This window comes from Pteropus medius, unplaced genomic scaffold, assembly GCF_902729225.1.
Source record: "Pteropus medius unplaced genomic scaffold, Ma_sr-lr_union100, whole genome shotgun sequence".
In the NCBI taxonomy this organism is placed as follows: Eukaryota; Metazoa; Chordata; class Mammalia; order Chiroptera; family Pteropodidae; genus Pteropus; species Pteropus medius.
In genome coordinates, this window is record NW_024343542.1 from 1 (window position 1) to 17,693 (window position 17,693).

The 17,693-nt window shown below is 58.1% G+C and overlaps 2 protein-coding genes across 2 annotated transcripts; one reads left to right on the forward strand and one right to left on the reverse strand.

Moving 5' to 3' along the window:
* Positions 1-2,085: 2,085 nt before the first annotated feature.
* LOC120606271 (keratin-associated protein 10-3-like) lies at positions 2,086-3,130 on the reverse strand. The gene has a single exon (XM_039867390.1). It carries the CDS (start codon positions 3,052-3,054, stop codon positions 2,086-2,088), a length of 969 nt encoding a protein of 322 aa, XP_039723324.1. The 5' UTR covers positions 3,055-3,130.
* An 11,933-nt stretch (positions 3,131-15,063) lies between these two features.
* Positions 15,064-17,236, forward strand: LOC120606273 (keratin-associated protein 10-3-like). Its single transcript, XM_039867391.1, has 2 exons — positions 15,064-16,542; positions 16,654-17,236. Exons 1-2 carry the CDS (start codon positions 16,382-16,384, stop codon positions 17,234-17,236), a joined length of 744 nt encoding a protein of 247 aa, XP_039723325.1. The 5' UTR covers positions 15,064-16,381.
* The last annotated feature ends 457 nt before the right edge of the window (positions 17,237-17,693 follow it).

A 17,693-nucleotide genomic window follows, 5' to 3' on the forward strand; every position in this document is an offset into this window, starting at 1 on the left:
TGTCCTCTTGTGCTGTTTCAGTGAACCCACCTCCCCAAGGAGTAGCCGCTGTTCCGCCTTCTGTCCCCACCGATGAGTTTGGCCTGTGCTAGCTGCTCTTCTTCTGTTCGGCTTGAGGGAGCACCTTTACATTTCCCCAGAGAAACTTCCTTTATATTGGTGCGAGTCTGTCTTACTGAACCTGGCTCGGGATCGTGGTTCCTGTAACTAACATCTTTTTACCCTTCCGGATGGTTTTTTATTATGTAATATTTCAGAAACACATAATTTAGAAAATAATATAATAAGTGCCTATGCATTTACGCATCAGCGTAAAGAACCCTCGACATTCCGCCCACTCACAGATGCCACGGACGTCCCGCGAGGCCTCCCTCCCCCGGGGCAGGTGCTCGCTGGGCCGGGGCTCCCCTCCCACGGCCGGGGCTCCCCTCCCACGCGAGCTTTTGTGCCTCTAACAGAGATGATTATAGCCACGACGATAAAGCACTGCTTTGTGGTTTTGCCCTTTAAATGTGCATTATTCTGCATCTATTCATCTGCGACATGATTTTTTTTTTAATTCAGTGTTGCGTGTTTGAGACTCACGCGCGCTGATGTGTTTCTCTGGTTCGGGCACTGTAACCACCGCGGACTCTTACGGTGCGTTCGTACCGTGGCTTACCCGTGCATTCCCCTCAAAGGGCGTGCAGGCTGCCGGTAACACTTAGGGGTTCAACAGTACTGTGAGAAAATCTGTGAGCACACGTGACATCTTCTCCAAGATCCATCCTCGCGGCGGGCCGTGCACAGGTTCAGCTTTTCCAGATGTTACCGACCTGCTCTGAGCAAGGAGAAGTCTCACCTGCAGCCCAGAGCAGAGTGTCCACACTGCAGGCCACGCGTGTGACACAGAGCGCATCGTGTTTGCACTCCAGGCCATGCTTTTTATTTATTTTTTATCAGACTTAAACGCTTTTGCCATTCCCATGGGTGTTGGGTCCCCACACCTCCCCTCGGTTTATGACTCTAGCATTCCCGGGACACAGCAAGCGGTGCTAAGTCAGCACAGGGAAAACGTGCGTGGGGAGAGGTCGGGGCCACGAGGTGCAGCCTGCAGAGCCTGTCCCTGTGGAGTCACACAGGGACACACTTAACTCCCCAGCAAGGAGCGGTGACAACACGTGTGAGCTGTCCTCTGCAGGGAGCTCGTCAGAGACCCAGCGCCCGGGTTTTCACCAGGGGCAGGTCACATGGCACCTCTGCCTAGCTTGTCCCCAAGTCCCAGACTCCAGAGGGGGAGCAGGTGCCAGAACAGCTATCGCGTCCGTGTAGACAGTTTAGGCCCCACGAAGCACTCTGGTCACACGGTGATGGGAAGCCTCCCAAAGTCCACGTTCCCAGAGCCAGCCGAGGGCCAGCCTCGGGGACAGCACAGGGGCGGCCACCGCAGCCCGCTATACTAACTCCTTCCTGCACAGGCCTGGGGGCTCAGCCTTCTGGACTCAGGGCCCTGGACAGAGCGGGTCAGGGTGTCGCCTCTGAAGGGCGACCTCTGCTCAGGGCAGGCACGGCCCTCAGCCTACTCAGCCTTCGGTCCAGAAGGTGTGTCCCTCTCTTGGACAAACACATGGCCAGAGCGATGGGGGCTCATGGGAACCCGTGAAGGGGCAAGAACAGGGTGGCCCATCCCGGCAGGAGTCTTTGTCGCAAACGACAGAAATGAATCCTGGTTAAATGCATCAGGAAAAGAATTTATTGAAGGGACAGAGGACACAGAGCTTGGGAAGGTGAAGAGACCAGCGCAGGGGGCAGTGGAGGCGGCTCGTTCCCCTCCACACAGCTCGCAGGCAGGGAGAGTCAGACGGCCTCGCTGGGGTCACTGCCGACCTGGGCTTGGTGGCACGGCATGTCGACTGGGGACAGTCAGTACTTGAAGATGTGGGTGAGCTGTTCCCAGAGGTGACATGCACAGGGGACCATACATGCCCACTGCCCACTGCAGGAGCCCATGAAGGGGACTTGATAGTTGCCTTGGCTCATGGTAAAGAATCTGGAGGCGTAAATGGCAGTAAGCTCTTGAGGTTGGGGTGCTTTTAAGAAGATCTCTCAGCAGCAGGACTTCTGGGCCGAGGCGGGGACGCAGCAGGCCACGCGGGAGCACGCGGGGCGGCAGAGCAGGGACACGCAGGAGGCCGGGCGGCAGCGGCTGGGCTGGCAGGAGGCGGCGGGGGCACAGCAGGAGGAGGCGGGCACGCAGCAGGCGGGCCTGCACACGGGGCGGCAGACGAGGGACACGCAGGAGGAGGGTCTGCAGCAGGACGAGGGGCAGGGGCTGGGCTGGCAGCACGAGGGGGCTGGGCAGGGGGCGGCCCCGGAGCAGACGGGCGCACAGCACACGGGCTTGGAGCAGATGGGTGTGCTGCAGACGGGGGTGCAGCTGACGGGCGTGCAGCTGACAGGCACACAGCAGACAGGCATGCAGCGGACGGGCGTGCAGCTGACGGGCACGCAGCAGGCCGGCTGGCAGGGGGAGGAGGCGCAGCAGGAGGGCTGGCAGCTAGACTGCTGGCTGCACGAGGGCGTGCAGGAGCTGCCGCAGGCTGCTTGGCAGGGGCTGAGCCCACAGGCCGCCTGGCAGCAGGGGCTGGACACGCAGCTCACTGGGGTGCAGACGAGGGTCAGGCTGGGGGCCGGGGTGCAGCAGCTGGGGACACAGCAGGAGGGGACACAGCAGGACGGGGCACAGCAGGAGGGCTCGCAGCAGCTCTCTGGGCACTCGTCCACCTGCCAGGAGGACTCAGTGCAAGAGTCGCAGGCACCGGGCAGGCAGACGCGGCTGGCATAGCTGAGGTCGCTGGAGCCGACGGACAGGGTGGAGGCGGCCATGGCGGGTCGTGGGGCTGGGGGTGAGCGGCAAGAAGGGTGTGTGTTGTGAGTGAGTGTGTGAGTGAGTGGGTGTGTGAGACACTCTGGGACTCCAGGGCTTTTATATCCAGCGCTGGCGTCTGTTGTCCCCACAGGAGCCTCACGTGTCCCCTTCCTTGGTGGTGTCACTGCAGGGCCCGGAAGCCTCATTAGATGACTCAGTTTCCTGCAGGGACCTCGATGAGCCCCTGACTGGTGTTTGGCCCTTGGGGAGGCTGGTGGCAGGGCCACGCTGCTCCTCCTGCAGGTCCTGATGGGCCCGGGGACATGCGTGGCCGTGTTCTCTCGGGTGATGGCTGTGGTGGTCACCAGTGCGGCTGCTTGCCATTGGGCTGGGTCGCCTGAGTCACGCTGGAGACAGGTGCAGCCCCGGCCCTGCGGCTCCTGGGGAGGGGCCTGGGGACAGCCTGTCCCTTCACGGGCGAGGCCACAAGCTGGGCGGGAGCAGAGGGCCTGCGCGGTGAGACCCTCCGCACTCGGCGCCCTGACTCACACGATTCTGCTTTGTTTTCCATCTGTGCACACGCCTGGGCGCCGTGCGGGTGGAGGGTCCCAGGACACAGACGGGCAGTCCTGGGAGTCAGGGAGGGGCAGCGTCCTTCTCACCTCTGCTCACACACGCACGGTGCCCACGCGGGGCAGGGGCCTGGGGTCCCGTGTGCCTTTACCCAGTTCCCTCAGCGAGAGCGGCTGGTGTACCTTCCGCACAAATCACAGCCCGGAGGCTGACGATCCACAGATCCTGCTCGGATGTCGTCAGGGTTACATGCACCCGTGCGTGTGTGTGCACGTGTGTGTGCATGTGTGTGCGCGTGCACATGTGTGCGTGTGCGCGTGCACTTGTGTGTGCAGATGTGCCTGTGCATGTGTCCTCGTGTGTGCACATGCGTGCGTCGTGTGTGTTTGTGTGTATGTGCACATGCATGCATAGGTGCACACGTGCATGTGCGCCTGTGCACGTGTGTGCATGTGTGTGCATGTGTACATGTGTGCGTGTGTATGTGTGCGTGTGTATATACTTGCATGTGTGCATGTCGCGTGCATGTCTCTGATGCGTGTGTGTGTGTGTGTGTGTCGCGTGTGGTTGTGTGTGTGTTTGTGTGCGTGTGGTTCTATGCTGTATTTTCACATTTGTAGATTGTATAACCACAACCACACCGGACACAGAACTGTGCCACCACCCCCAGGCTCCCTCGTCCTCCCTCTCATGCTACCGCCGCGGACGCTCCTCCGTAACCCCTGGCAACCACGTATGTGTTCTCCACCCTTATTGTCCGAGAATGTCTATAAATAGAATCGGACACTGCATCACTTTTTCAGAGAGACTTTTTCACTCAGCACAATCCAGTCAAGCTGCTGTGATGTCACAATTTGGTCCTTTCTACTGCAGGTGACAGTCTGTCGTGTGGACATCCCCGTCACATGACCATCCGCCTGTCCGAGGACAGCTGGGCTGGGGGAAGGCTTTTGAACACACGTTCAGTTTCTTCAGGGGACACAGGGTCGCTCGTGTCACCTGAGTCTTCTGGAGGGAGCCTCGGTGTTTTGTGTCTGTCACAGAATTTGTCCGTTTCACTAGACTGTCAAATGCGCAGCCACGAAGTGCGTCACAGTGTCCCCTCGTTATACCCTCGATGTCTGTGGGCGCTCCGGTGATGTCACACGACGTCGAGATTGGTACCTCCTCCCGTCGTGTCGCTGGCCGGTCTGGCGGGAGATTTATCAATTTTATTTTTCTCGAGGAAACGGTTTTGGATTCTCTTCTTTTTTCTTTCTATTCCCGTCTCTCGCTCTCCACCCTGGTCTTGGCCGTCGCCTCTCTTCTCTGAGTTTAATTTTCGGCTCAGTTTCTTACGGTGGAAGCTGAGGTCATTTATTCTAGAACTTTCTTCCTTCCTGACAAGGACGTTGGGCGTGATAAAACCCCCTTCGGGGACGCGTGAGCAGCTTCCCACGGAATTGGACAAGCGCTCGACTTCCATGCAGTTCTGAATCTTTTCCGCTGTCCTTCCATTCTGCTCGGACCCGCGGGCAGTTAGAGGCCGGCTGCCTTTCTCCACGTTTGGGCCTTTCTGATCTTTCCAATTTAGATTTTCTGAAGCTCGCCGAGACTTGCTTTATGGCCCCAAATACGGTCCGTGTTGTCGAGCGTGGCCCGCCGTGGGACATGTTTCTCATACGTTTAGAAAGCACGGTTGTCGTCTTGGGGGAGGCGTTCTTTAAAGGCCGAATATTTCAAACAGGTGGATCGTCTTGTCTGAACGGCCTCCCTCCTTGCCGATCGCCTCCCTGTTCTGTAAAGTGTGGAGAGGGGACCTCGGAAGTCTGAAACTGCGTGCGAATGCATCTCCCGCTCGGTGCGGCTGAGTCAGTGTCCACGTCACGCGTGTCGAGGGCCCACGATCGGGGCACCAGCATTTAGGGCCAGCCGACTTGTTCGCCGTTGTGCGGGACCCCTGGGGACGCTGTTTCTCTCTGGCAAGATTCTTCGATCGGGTGTATTTTTTATGACGTTACCCTAACCGCTTCAGCTTTCTTGCGACTAATGTGAGCAGGATAGATCTTTCTGTGACTTTTAATTTTTAACCGATTTTCATCTTATATTTAAGGTTCACGTCTTACATGTAACATAAAGTTGGGTCTTTTTTCTTTTTACTCTTTCCGCTAGTCTCTGTCTCTTAATTGGAGTATTTAGACGGTTTCTGTCCAGCGAGATCATCGTCCTCCGGCCTCTGTGTCCCCTCCGTCCACACTGCTGCGGGCAGTCTGATATGCTTGCCGACCTGGCTGCAGGGGGCACGCCCTGTGGGCAGATGGAGCCGGCGGGGACCCAGGCCAGTGCGGCTGGAGAATTACCAAGGGCAAATGCCTTGGTTCATCGCATCCTGAACTTTCATAGAACCGCCCCCCCACCAACAGAGTGCTTAACACTCAGTCCTGCCTCCCCTCCTCACAGCCCTGATGGTGTCACCTGCAGGGTCCTCGGGGACCCCTGCAGCCCCTGCATGAAGATCAGAGCAAGGTCTCCTCCCTGAAGAATCCAAACCCTTCCCCCCGTCCAGGCAGGAGGTCGTCGGGATGTGGTAGCCTGTGGGCCGCCCCTCCGATGCCAACTCCTGGACACTGTCACCATGAAGGTGCCGTGGCAGGATGTGGTTGCCCAGCAGCTCAGTCCCACGGACACCTGTGCAGCTGTAGTGGCCCCAGTCCCAGCACTCGGGTCTACAGCTGCGACCTAGCAATCAGCGTCCGACCACAGCCCCTTGTGTCTCGTTTGGTGATCTGCCAAGTCTCTGAAGGGACAAAGGGAGGGGTCTCGGCGATGCTCTGGGCTGCAGGGCTGCAAAATTAGCCCAGGGCTCTATTGAGGGCTTGTCAGGGGCCAGCGGGCTTTGGGGTTCGAGGCCTCGCTGACTTGTAATGGGGAGAGGGATTGGGCTCTGCTGGAGGACCACCTGGCAGCCAAGCCACAATGGAAAAATGTTATCTCAAAGAAATGTTGGCTGATCTTTACAAATTCATTGAAAAAATCGACATATCCAGGAAACTGCAGGAACTCCAAATAAGATACACACAAAAGATCCACAGACAGACACTTTGCAGTAAAAAGGTTGCAGGACAAAGACAAGGAGAAAGTCTTGAAAGCAGCAACAGGAAAACAACAGGTCACCCACGAGGCAGCCCAGCACGAACCACAGCGGACTCCCCGTCAGAGCGATGAGAGGCGAGATACTTGACGGGCCGAAAAAGATGCCAGCCGGGGATCCTATACCCAGCGAAGCCGTATGTCGATGATGAAGTCAAGTCCCATTCCCAGGTCAATCAAAACGACCATTTGACATCACCAGACTCACCTTATAAGACGTATGAAAAGGGGGCCCTTCAGGCTGAAAGCAGGTGACCCCCGACCAAAGCCCTGATCCACCGGGTAGAACAGGGAGCACCAGTAAAGGTGACTGTGTGATTACAAAAGACAACGCAAATGCGCATTTTCATCTGTTCTTCTAGTAACTGATTTAAAAGCAGTTACACAAAACTACATACACATATGTGTGCACACGCACACACACACGCACACACACACACGCACACATATAACATCGTTGGGCGTACAGTATATAAAAATGCAATGTGTTTGCTGCTGTCGGCACACAGGACGTACACGGAGCAAAGCTGTACGGAGCAAGAACAATGACCCCAGATGGTAACTCAGATCCACAGGAAAGAGCGACGAGAACAGGAAACGTTAGAAAGAAGGTTCGGATCCCAAAAGCTGAACATACGGACTTGCTTCCTTTTCTTCTCTAAACGCCTTAAAAGTCACACAAGTATATTAAGTAATAATTACGGCCGTATACTGTTGGTTTTAAAATGTCTACAGAGGTGCGCGTCGCAGTGAGCCCAGAGAAAGGACAGGAAGGAACACGGTCCATGTGGAAAAGCAGCGGCGTCTTCGCAGGTCGCCGGACAGCGACGCTGAGTCGGAAGCCGATGCCGACAGGTTAAAATACGCTCGGCCCTAGAGCGACACGAAGGAAGAGTTTTTAAGATATAGTGAAAAATCAGCAAAGAAATCAAAATGCTACGTTGGAAAATATCCACTAAGTGCAAAAGAAAGCCGTGGAAGAGGACGAGGGGACACGGCCAGGAGCCACGCGAGGCCGGGGAGGCGGCCGGGCAGCCGGCCGGTCCGCGGGGCCACGTGACCACCGCGCGCGCAGTGACCGCGGCTCCCGGGCAGACCGGGGCTCGTGCCTGCGGCCTGCGGCCTTGTTCCCGCCGCCTGCGGCCTCGTTCCCGCCAGCTGCTGGGCTGGTCGCCTCGCTTCCTGTGCGTCCAGGAAAACCGCCCTGTGCCGTCGCTCACTCCCGCACACTGGTTCTGACACCAGCCGCGCGCGTTTCCTCCCACGCGACCTCTTCTCCGGCACAAGCCGGGCGTCCTGCGGTGCGACGCGATTCTATTCCGACATCACCCAGAGTCGAGAGCCCAGTGCCACAAGACTGCCCCGCGCTGCATATGCCATTCGCGAGTCGCAGGTGTCCAGGTCGCCCACAACTTCTGTCCTGCTTGGCCACAAATCAGAGAGATTCCTGCCACCACCTCCTCAGTTCAATGAATGACTCCCTAGAGGGGCTCACAGAACCCAGGAGAACAATGTCATGGCTGTTGCTCGTTTATTGCCAAGGACAGTTGAAACGATACAGATAAATAGCCAGGTGAAGAGATTCACAGCGTGAGGCCCGGAAGGGTCCTGAGCACAGGAGCTCCGTCCCCGTGGGGTTGGGGTGCATCGCTCTCTCAATGTGCGGATGTGTCCACCAGCCCGGAAGCTCCCTGAATCCCACACTGCTGGCAGTTATGGGGCTTCCTCTGGTGGGCACCATCCACCACACCTCCACCCCCAACCCCGCTCCCCTCTGCAGGGTGGGGGCGGGGCTGAGAGCTCCCAGCCTCTATCACGGCTCATCTTTCTGGTGACTAGCCCCGACCCATGAGCCACCCAGAGTCACCTCGTTAGAACAAAAGATGCTCTTGTCACCCAGGAAATGCCAACGGATTTGGGACCAGAGTCAAAGATCAAACATTAGAACTACAGGTGCTCCTAGTGCACCCATCACTTAGGAAATTACGAGGGATTCCGGAGCTCTGTGTCACAAACCGAGTCAAGGACAAATATCAGCAAGAACTGAAGGTGCGCGCGCGCGCGTACACACACACACACACACACAATTTCACAATACTTATTGCTGATTCATTAACACCGAACTCGCTCCCACAGCAACGTGACTCATGCCTGAGTGAAGCTTGTCTAACATTCTTGTCTTCTCTGTAAGGGACACCACAGCCTTCTTGCACTTAGGAGGCCATTTTAAACAAGAAAATCACCAATAAAAGCACCAAAATGTAGAAAATGCGGCGCTAAGCAGTAGAAAAGAACCCTTGTCTGTAGTATGAGCCAAAACTAGACGGCGGAGCGGTGCTTCATTCGGCCTCGGCCGAGAACGCGCACGCACGCTGGGACATCAAACATTGGGGTGCTCTAGCCACGCCCATAAATAACTGTGAAAGCACGAGCGCTGACTTTGGGGGTCGCACGTCACTTTAAGCAAGAAGGTGAATTTGCAAGTACAAAATATGTGAATAATGAAGATTCACTATATATCGATAATAATTTAAATGTGAATAAATTAAGCAATCCAATCATAAGGCGAAGATTATTAGACCAGATTAAAAAAAAAAGAAAAAAACAAGATTCGACCATATGCTCTCTACAGGAGAACCCATTTGAGATTCAAACATGCAACTAGATTGAAATAAAAGGAAAGAAAACAATATATTTTGCAAACAACAATCACAAGAAAGCTGGAGTGTCCACACGAACAGATAAAATAGACTTTAAAACAATATTGTTAGATAAAGAGGGACATTCTATCATGATAAAAAGGTCAAGAACATGTAACAATTATAAACATATACGTAAATAACAACAGAGCACCAAAACGCATGAAGCTAAAACTGATAAAAACGAAGGGAGAAGTGTAGAATTCAAAAATATTAGTCGAAGACTTCAATGTCCCCACCTCAGTAATGGACAGAGCAGCTGGACAGAAGGCCGACGAGGAAGACGCGGGCGACACCGTGAACCAGCGGGATCTAACCGACATCTACAGACCACCCCGCCCGGAGCAGCGGATCTCTTCAGAAATGCACATGGAATATTCTGCAGGACAGAACGAATGCTGGGACATAAAACAAACCTCAATACATTTTTAAAAAGAAAAAAAAGTAAGGATAGAAATAACACAAAGTATGTTCCCTGACCGCAAAAGAATGAAATTAGAAATGAATAACAGGAAAAAAACTGAGAAAACTCGTAAATATGTGGAATTTAAACTACACATTTCTAAAATAACCAGAGTCAAAGCAGAAAACAAAAGAGAAATCACAAAATACTTTGAGATAGGACCAAGACATTTGCGGCTCTGAGCACCTGTATCGAGAAAGAAGAAAGGTCTCAAATCAATAACTGAAACTTCCGCTTTAATACACGGAAGAAAGAAGGAAAAACTAAGCCTAAACCAAACGGAAGGGAGGCTAGATAAAAATCAGAGCAGAAAGAAAGAAAATAGAGACTAGAAAACCAATCGCGAAAAATCAACGAAACCAAAAGCTGGCTCTTGGAAAAAAATCAACAAAATTGACAACCTTTTAGTCACATCAATCACAAAAAGAGAGAGAGAGAGAGAGAGAGAGAAGACTCAAATCACCAGAATCAGAAACCAAAGAGGGGGCATTGCTAACAATCTTGCCGAAAAAGAAAAAAGAATTATGGAGAAATACTATGAATAATTACATATCGATGAATTAGATGAATGAATACTCGGGAACGAAATACCAAAGAACAAAAAAATTGCCAAACTAATACCCTGCAAGCTGCAAAACATCATTTCCGGTTTTTTTAAGGTGGGAAAACCTCCTATGGTCACGGATCAGAAGACTTTATATTGTTCAGACGACAACACTCGCCCTGTCTGGCTGCATATTTATCGAATCCCTGTCAGAATCCAAGCTGACGTCTTAGCAAAGGTTGACCAGTTGGTTTTAGAATTCACGTGGAAAGACGAGGAACACAGAATAGTCAAAACGATCTCGAAAAAGAGCAAGCACTTCCCAATTTCAGCATTTACCACAAAGCTACAGTAATCAAGACAGGCTGGTACTGGCATAGAGATAAACGATATATCAATACTTATTGATTTATCAGTGGAATAGAATTGACAGTCCAGAAATAAACCCGTTCAGCTATGGATTTCAACAAGGTGCCAAAAACATTCAATAGGAAAAAATAGTCTCTTCTGGGACAACTGGGCATCCACATGCAAAAGGATGACCCCTCCCTTCCGCCACATCCAAAAACTTAACCCAAATTAATCAAAGACCTAATATAAGAGCTAAAGCTAGAAAACTCTTAGGAGAAAATATTGGGCTAAATCTTCGTGACCCCAGATTTGGCACTGGATGCTAAGACATGGCACTAAAAGTATAAGCAAGAAAGGGAAAAAAACAGATAAATCTGACTTCATTAAAGTTAAAAGGTTTTGTGCTTCAAAAGACACTATCAACAAAGTGAAAAGACCACTCATAGAACGGGAGAAAATATTTGCAAACCACATACGTCATAATAATCTAGAATATGAAGAATTCTTATAACTCATGAACTCATCCGGTTAAAAACTGGGCAAAGGACTTGAATAGATATTGCTCCAAAGAAGACACACAAATGGTCAATACACACATGAAAACATACGCGACATCGTCATTCATCAGGGAAATGCAGACCAAAGCCCCGGCGCGGTACCGCTCCAAGCCCACGAGGGCGCCCGGAGTGAAAAGTCCGTTGATGACAAGTGTTGGCGAGGACGCGGGGAAGTCGCAACCCGCGGCCCCTGGCGGGAACGTCAGGCGGTGCAGCCGCTTGGACGACGGCGGCGGCTCCTGAAAGGGAACCGGGGAGTCGCCACCATCCCTCACCCGAAGGCCTCGAACACATACGCCAAACGCCAACGAGACCACGAGTGCTGACGGCCACGCTAGTCGCAGCGGCCGACGGCTGGAAACGGCCCATCAGCCGGGGAGGGTAAAGGAACCGCGGCCAGCGCCTACAGCCTGGCGGCCCACGCAGCGGCCCACGCGGGGCACGAAGCGCTGGGGTGCTCTGCCACACGCGCACCCCGGACTCGGGCTGCGTGGAAGCCACGCCCTGCGCGACTCCGTTCCCGGGGGATGTCCGGGCCAGGCGGACCCACGTGCAGCAGGCGAAGGAGTCGTTGCTCTGCGCTCGGGCCGTCCCAGTAAAAGCTCCAAGCCCCGTCCCGGCCTGCGACCCGCTAGCACGCCAGAAACTGCCAGAATGAACCCCGAGCACACGGCCACACAGGCTCTGCCTGCACACGCACGGCGACGGGGACCTCGCCGCCCATCGAGGCTGCCTCTGCGGACCCCAGAGGTCTAGGAGACCTCGCCCGCCCGGTCGGTCTGCACGCTCTGGCCCCGAGGACATTGGCCACGAAGGTCGGAAGGGTCACTGACCTTTGGGGGAAGACTGGGAGCTTTCAGGGTTACGACGATGGAAAATTCTTCAGGGAAGACGTCGCATCTGACGAAAATCCTCGACGCGGGGAAGCTCATGGCGTGCGGGGCGGCGGCCGAGAGCTGCAGTCCCAGTGCGCCTTGAACCCGCGCCACGCGGATCCCACGCGCGGCGCCGTCCGGAGGGACCGCCTCTGCCAGGATGTCCAGGGGCCGCAGGTCTGCGTCAGAGAAATCACAGCGGTTACGCCAGGACGCCGCGGGCGCCCGGGGCGGCGGGCGCAGCTCTCAGCCCGGGGCGGAATCCTCGCAGGAGCCCTACGGGCTGGTGTCACGACTGTCCCCGGCCAACCACCCCCGGGCCTGCCCGTGACCTCTCCCGGCCACCTGCACAACCAGGAACGCTGCTGGGAGCGCTGGGCACAAGGAAGGACCAGTCCCAGCCCCGGCCCCAGGGAGCGTGCAGCCCCCGCGGAGACAGCCTCACGCATGGCGTCCCTGAGCGCCCAGCAGAGCTGCCATCGCCAACCAGACGCCCGGACAGACAGTGGTCCCCGCAGCTGAGACCGACCGAGCGAGGAGCCGTGCCAGGCGCCGTCTGGCGGTTACAGACTTCGGCTGGCTCCGTCCTCACGGCGCTCCGTGGACCAGGCCCCCTTCCCGTCTGTGCTGGGACCGACACCACTCCGCGCTGGCAGTGACAGACGGCTAATATCTAGGGGCATCTGCTAGTTTCCAGGTGCCCCCCGCAGGCCATCTGAGTCTACTTTGCCAACGCCCGGCCCAGGCTGTTGTCACAAGGGTGCGATGAGGTCCCTGCCCCGTGAAACCCTCCCAAGGCCTCTCCCCTGTGAAGGGGGGCAAGGGCACGAGTGACCAGTCAGAGGGGACAGCTCCCTATCCCCACACTGGGGCCTGAGGCACACGGCCCCCAGCTGCAGTCACGTTGCAGCAGACCTCAGGCAGACGCATGTCCCTGCAGCCCACAGCAGCCCACAGAATGATCCAGAAACCCCCAGGACACCTTCGCTTAGGGTTGAACCAGGGATTTTCCTTGAAGTGGCAAAGGCTGTGGCCCAGATGGGCTGTGGGGAGTCTCGGGGTCACTTCCAGCCTGAAGAGGGACCGCACGAGGACAACGGCCAACACTCCATTATTGCAGGAAGCAAAGTCAGGGAGGACAGTGGGGACAGTCGCTGCTGGAGAGGGGTCCGTGGGACCCACGGTGTGCGGGCCTGAGCGACGCCTCGGCGTGACCTCTGGGGACGGCGTAGGACAGGGCCACAAGCCCGCCCTGTGATGCGAGGATCGTTTCTTCATAGTTTATGTTGCGGGCACCAAAACGGTGGGGCGTGAGGGGACACGTCCTTTCCCGGGCCGTGAAACAAGCTGCCCACAGAGCGGGGGGGATGAGTCGGACACGACGGCGCCCCGTCCTCTAACGTGTCCGAATGTCAAGGGCAGGGTCACCCTGGAGGCAGCCGTGTCGGGAGCGGGGGTCCCGGACAGTCGGCATCTGAGGCGGGGGAGGGGTCTGCACTCCAGGAGCCTGACCTTGACCCCAGCTTCGGCCTGCTCTGGGCGTGGGGGTCAGATTCCACACCCCCTGGGGTCGTGCCCATTGGGGTCCCTGAGGAGCTTGGGGCTCTGAGTAAACACTGTGCCCCTAAATCCCTCCCCAAAGGCCGTGAGACAGCGGAGCCCAGTGCTACCTCCTAGTCTCAGCCATGTCCCCCCAGGGTCCAGCTCCTCCTTCAGGAAACGCGGGTCCTCCTCCAGGCGAGCTGCCCAGCTTCCGGAACGTGCCTTGGCCTGGCCAAGCCCCAGGCATGGGGAGTTCGGGCCCGTGAACAGTGAGGGGGACCCCGAATTCAGCTCATCCCAGTGGGAGCCTCTCCCACGTTGTTTGATTAAAATGGCACTTGGGCCACACACCACGTCTGCCTCTGCCTTGGCCGCGCACACGTGGGAGGGTTTGCAGGGTTAACAGGGGCCGAGGATTCAATACACTCCTGGAGCAGCTCCCGCCGGGGCTGTGTGTACGAGGCCCGGAGGACAGTCAGACACGCGGGGGACGACGTTCTGCCACGTAATTCCAGTCGCTTTGACATGTCCACCTGCTGCATCCACCCTGAGAGCTGGGTCAACCGGACAGTGGCCGAGCCACACACGCAGGGCTACAGGGCCGGCCAGGCCTCCCAGCCATCGACCCAGAACGGCCAGGACGTGCGTGGCCCAGGACTGCCAGCTCCCCCGACTTCACCCGCACTTCCAGTTCAGACTGAGCCAGAAAAGCCAGCCGTGCTCTCCTGAGCGGTCACACAGGAGCCCCGAGCCTGGTGACCTGCCTCCAGCCTCCCCACTGTGCGGCCTCCCTGGGGCTCACGGAGCCCCCCTTCCCGCTCAAACTGAGCCTCTCCCGCCTGTCGGAGCCTCTGCCCCAGCCAGGGCTGCCGGCCGACCCGCTCCGGCCCTGGGTAAACGCCTTGGCGTCTCTCGTCTGGGTGGTCTTCCCAGGTGCCACCAAGACTTTTTGAAACGGCAGCTTCAGAAATAAACAGCCGTCGCTGTCCAGTGCCTACGATTTAGCAGAGGGAGAGAGAGCCACAGAGACACTGACCGAACTCGGCCTCGAGGCCTACGATCCACGGTCGCCGAACCTCTCTGAGCCTCAGTTTCCTCAACCGTAAAACGGGAGGAGGTGACACCCGGTCAGGCCCGGCTGAGCTGGAGAAAGGGCTGAGCCACCAGGCGTCAGAGGCGCCCACCGGCCACAGAAGGAGCAGAAGGAGCAGCGGGGACGGTGGCCGTTACGTGGCAGCATGAGCAGAGGCTGGAGCAGAGGAGGCCCTGGCCCCCAGCGGCCTCACGGAGGGACACGGAGGGTGTCATGTGAGGGAGCCTAGGACAGAGCCCCCTGCAGGGAGGACGGCGGGGGGCAGGGGCAGGAAGGGCTGGGAGTGGAAAGAGTCAGCATCAGAGGCGGAGAAGCACCTTCGAGGTCCCGTAGGGAGGCGCTGGGCCAGGGACACGGATGTGGCCGGCGGGGGTGGGGGGTGAGCAGTGCCCCAGCTGTATCCCAAGCCTGGTGTGTGGCAGGAGGCCGAAGCGTTTGTGACCGCCAGTAGCCGGGTCTGACAGGTCACATGTGGGCTTTCAGTCAGGAGCCAGGCTTTGTGCACCCCAGATCTGTTCCCTGGGGAGGTGGTCCGTCTGCATGCAGCCGTGATGACTGTGGCTTCCGGGAGGGGCCGGCTGCCTTCGCTGGGGGCACAAGGGGAGCCGCAGGCCCCTCGGCCAGGGGGCGCCCGGCCGTGCTTCAGAGGGTCCCTCCACGGGGTTGGGCGGGGAGGGAGGACTGGGGGGCCCATCATGTGGATTGCGTTGATTTAAACTCTGCCCAGGGACCGGGAGCAGTTTCTTTCCGGAAGGTTAGGTTAGGGTGGTGGAGGGCTGCCCGAGGGGACCGTGGCACAGACCCCGCAGTCCGAACGACAGAATGGTGCAGTCTGGGCCCAGGACGAGGCAGGAGGAGCGGCGAGGAGGCCAGACCCCGGAGCTCGAGGGTCCTGCAGGTGAGCAGAGTGACACGCAGGGGAGCAGGGACGGGCGGCGGCGGGTGCCTGGGGACAGGAAAGCCGGCCTCTGAGGGGCATCGGCAGTTCAAACTCCTCCCCAAACAGCACGCACCGCCGCCAGCTCCGGGGGGCGGTGGGGAGAGGTGAAACCCCCCAGCCAGAGGCAGCGTTAGGGGCCGTGCGTGACCTCCGTCACGGAGGGTCTGACAGCCTCAAGGGACATGGAGCGTCGGTACATTTGCTCACGTCAAAACGGGACTGTCCACTCGGGAAGGACAGCTCGGGGGTGCTGATGGTCACAGCACAGGACGGGACAGGCGTTTGCCACGCTCGGCACTGACAAGGGCCTAGGAGACATGGGGAACCCCTGAGAACCTCCAGGAAAACGCTCCCGTCCACAGGAGTCAGCGAAATGCAAGGAACCTCCAGCCGCCAGGCACGTGACCCGCCAGCGGGGCCAGGACCCGAGCCCCACGCGCGCCCGTCTGCCTGCGCCCGACCGAGACAACCTGCACTCACGCCGAGTTTTCCTCCTGGGAACACAACAGGGAAAGACGCTTGAGCCAACTTTAAGAGTGTTGTGAGCTGAGCAATGGCCCCTCAGGCTAAACCACCTGCTGCGCGTGGCCCGGAGCCTGCGCCTCTGGCAGCAAGGAAGGGGCGTGTGCGCCCACTGCTGGGCCAGCACTCGCCTGGCCGGGGTATAAAAGCCAACAGCCCAGGCTCCTCACACACTCACACACACACTCACTCACACTCACACACTCACTCCCTATCCCAGCTCACCTCCAGCCCCACGACCCGCCATGGCCGCCTCCACCCTGTCCGTCTGCTCAGATGACCTCAGTTACGGCAGCCGCGTCTGCCTGCCCGGTGCCTGCGACTCCTGCACTGACTCCTGGCAGGTGGACGAGTGCCCAGAGAGCTGCTGCGAGCCCTCCTGCTGTGCCACCTCCTGCTGTGCCCCGTCCTGCTGTGCCCCCAGCTGCTGCCAGCCTACCTCCTGTGTCCCTAGCTGCTGCTGCCAGCCCATCTGCTACATCCAGACCTGCTGCCAGCCCTCCTGCTATGTCCCCAGCTGCTGCACCCCGGCCCCCAGTCTGACCCTCGTCTGCACCCCAGTGAGCTGCGTGTCCAGCACCTGCTGCCAGGAGGCCTGTGGGCTCAGCCCCTGCCAAGCAGCCTGCGGCAGCTCCTGCACGCCCTCGTGCAGCCAGCAGTCTAGCTGCCAGCCCTCCTGCTGCGCCTCCTCCCCCTGCCAGCCGGCCTGCTGTGTGCCCGTCAGCTGCACACCCGTCAGCTGCACGCCCGTCAGCTACAAGCCCGTCAGCTGCACACCCGTGTGCAGCACACTCGTCTGCTCCAAGCCCGTGTGCTGTGCGCCCGTCTGCTCCGGGGCTGCCCCCTGCCCAGCCCCCTCGTGCTGCCAGCCCAGCCCCTGCCCCTCGTCCTGCTGCAGACCCTCCTCCTGCGTGTCCCTCGTCTGCCGCCCCGTGTGCAGGCCCGCCTGCTGCGTGCCCGCCTCCTCCTGCTGTGCCCCCGCCGCCTCCTGCCAGCCCAGCCGCTGCCGCCCGGCCTCCTGCGTGTCCCTGCTCTGCCGCCCCGCGTGCTCCCGCGTGGACTGCTGCATCCCCGCCTCGGCCCAGAAGTCCTGCTGCTGATGGAGCACCACTCCCAGGACCCGCAGGCTCCAGGAATCCGCCTCTGCACCAGCCCCTGGAAGCCCCGGGCATCCCAGCTTCCTGGGCCCGCCCTGCCCAGGCACAGCTCAGCCCCCACCTCCTCTGGGCAGGAGGTGCTCTCACAGCTCCTCCCCTGCCTGTGGCCCTCGGGTGCCCTGGCTGTGCCACACAGGCCCCCTCGGTCCAGGCCACGTCCCTCCCCTGGTCATGGGCCCTGGCCCTGCGCAGAGCAATGTCACTCGTCCTCTGAGCACCGATAAAAGCTCTGCCCTCCTCAGTGGCCTCCACGCTGATCACACGCACCTGGCGGGGGGCAGTCGTGAGGCCTGGGCCCCTCCTGCCATTCCCCGCTTTGGAGACTTGGGGGCTTTTTTACGCGACACCTGCAAACTCAGGTCCACCTCGTGCCATCATTCCGCTGTTTAACCCCCACCCC

Excerpts from the sequence above, each read along its gene's own strand:
- LOC120606271 (XM_039867390.1), bottom strand. The coding sequence starts at position 3,054 with ATGAGGCTTCCGGGCCCTGCAGTGACACCACCAAGGAAGGGGACACGT.
- LOC120606273 (XM_039867391.1), top strand. The coding sequence starts at position 16,382 with ATGGCCGCCTCCACCCTGTCCGTCTGCTCAGATGACCTCAGTTACGGC. Across the intron at positions 16,543-16,653 it reads GCCACCTCCTGCTGTGCCCC|CTGCTGCACCCCGGCCCCCA; the intron begins GTCCTGCTGTGC and ends CTATGTCCCCAG.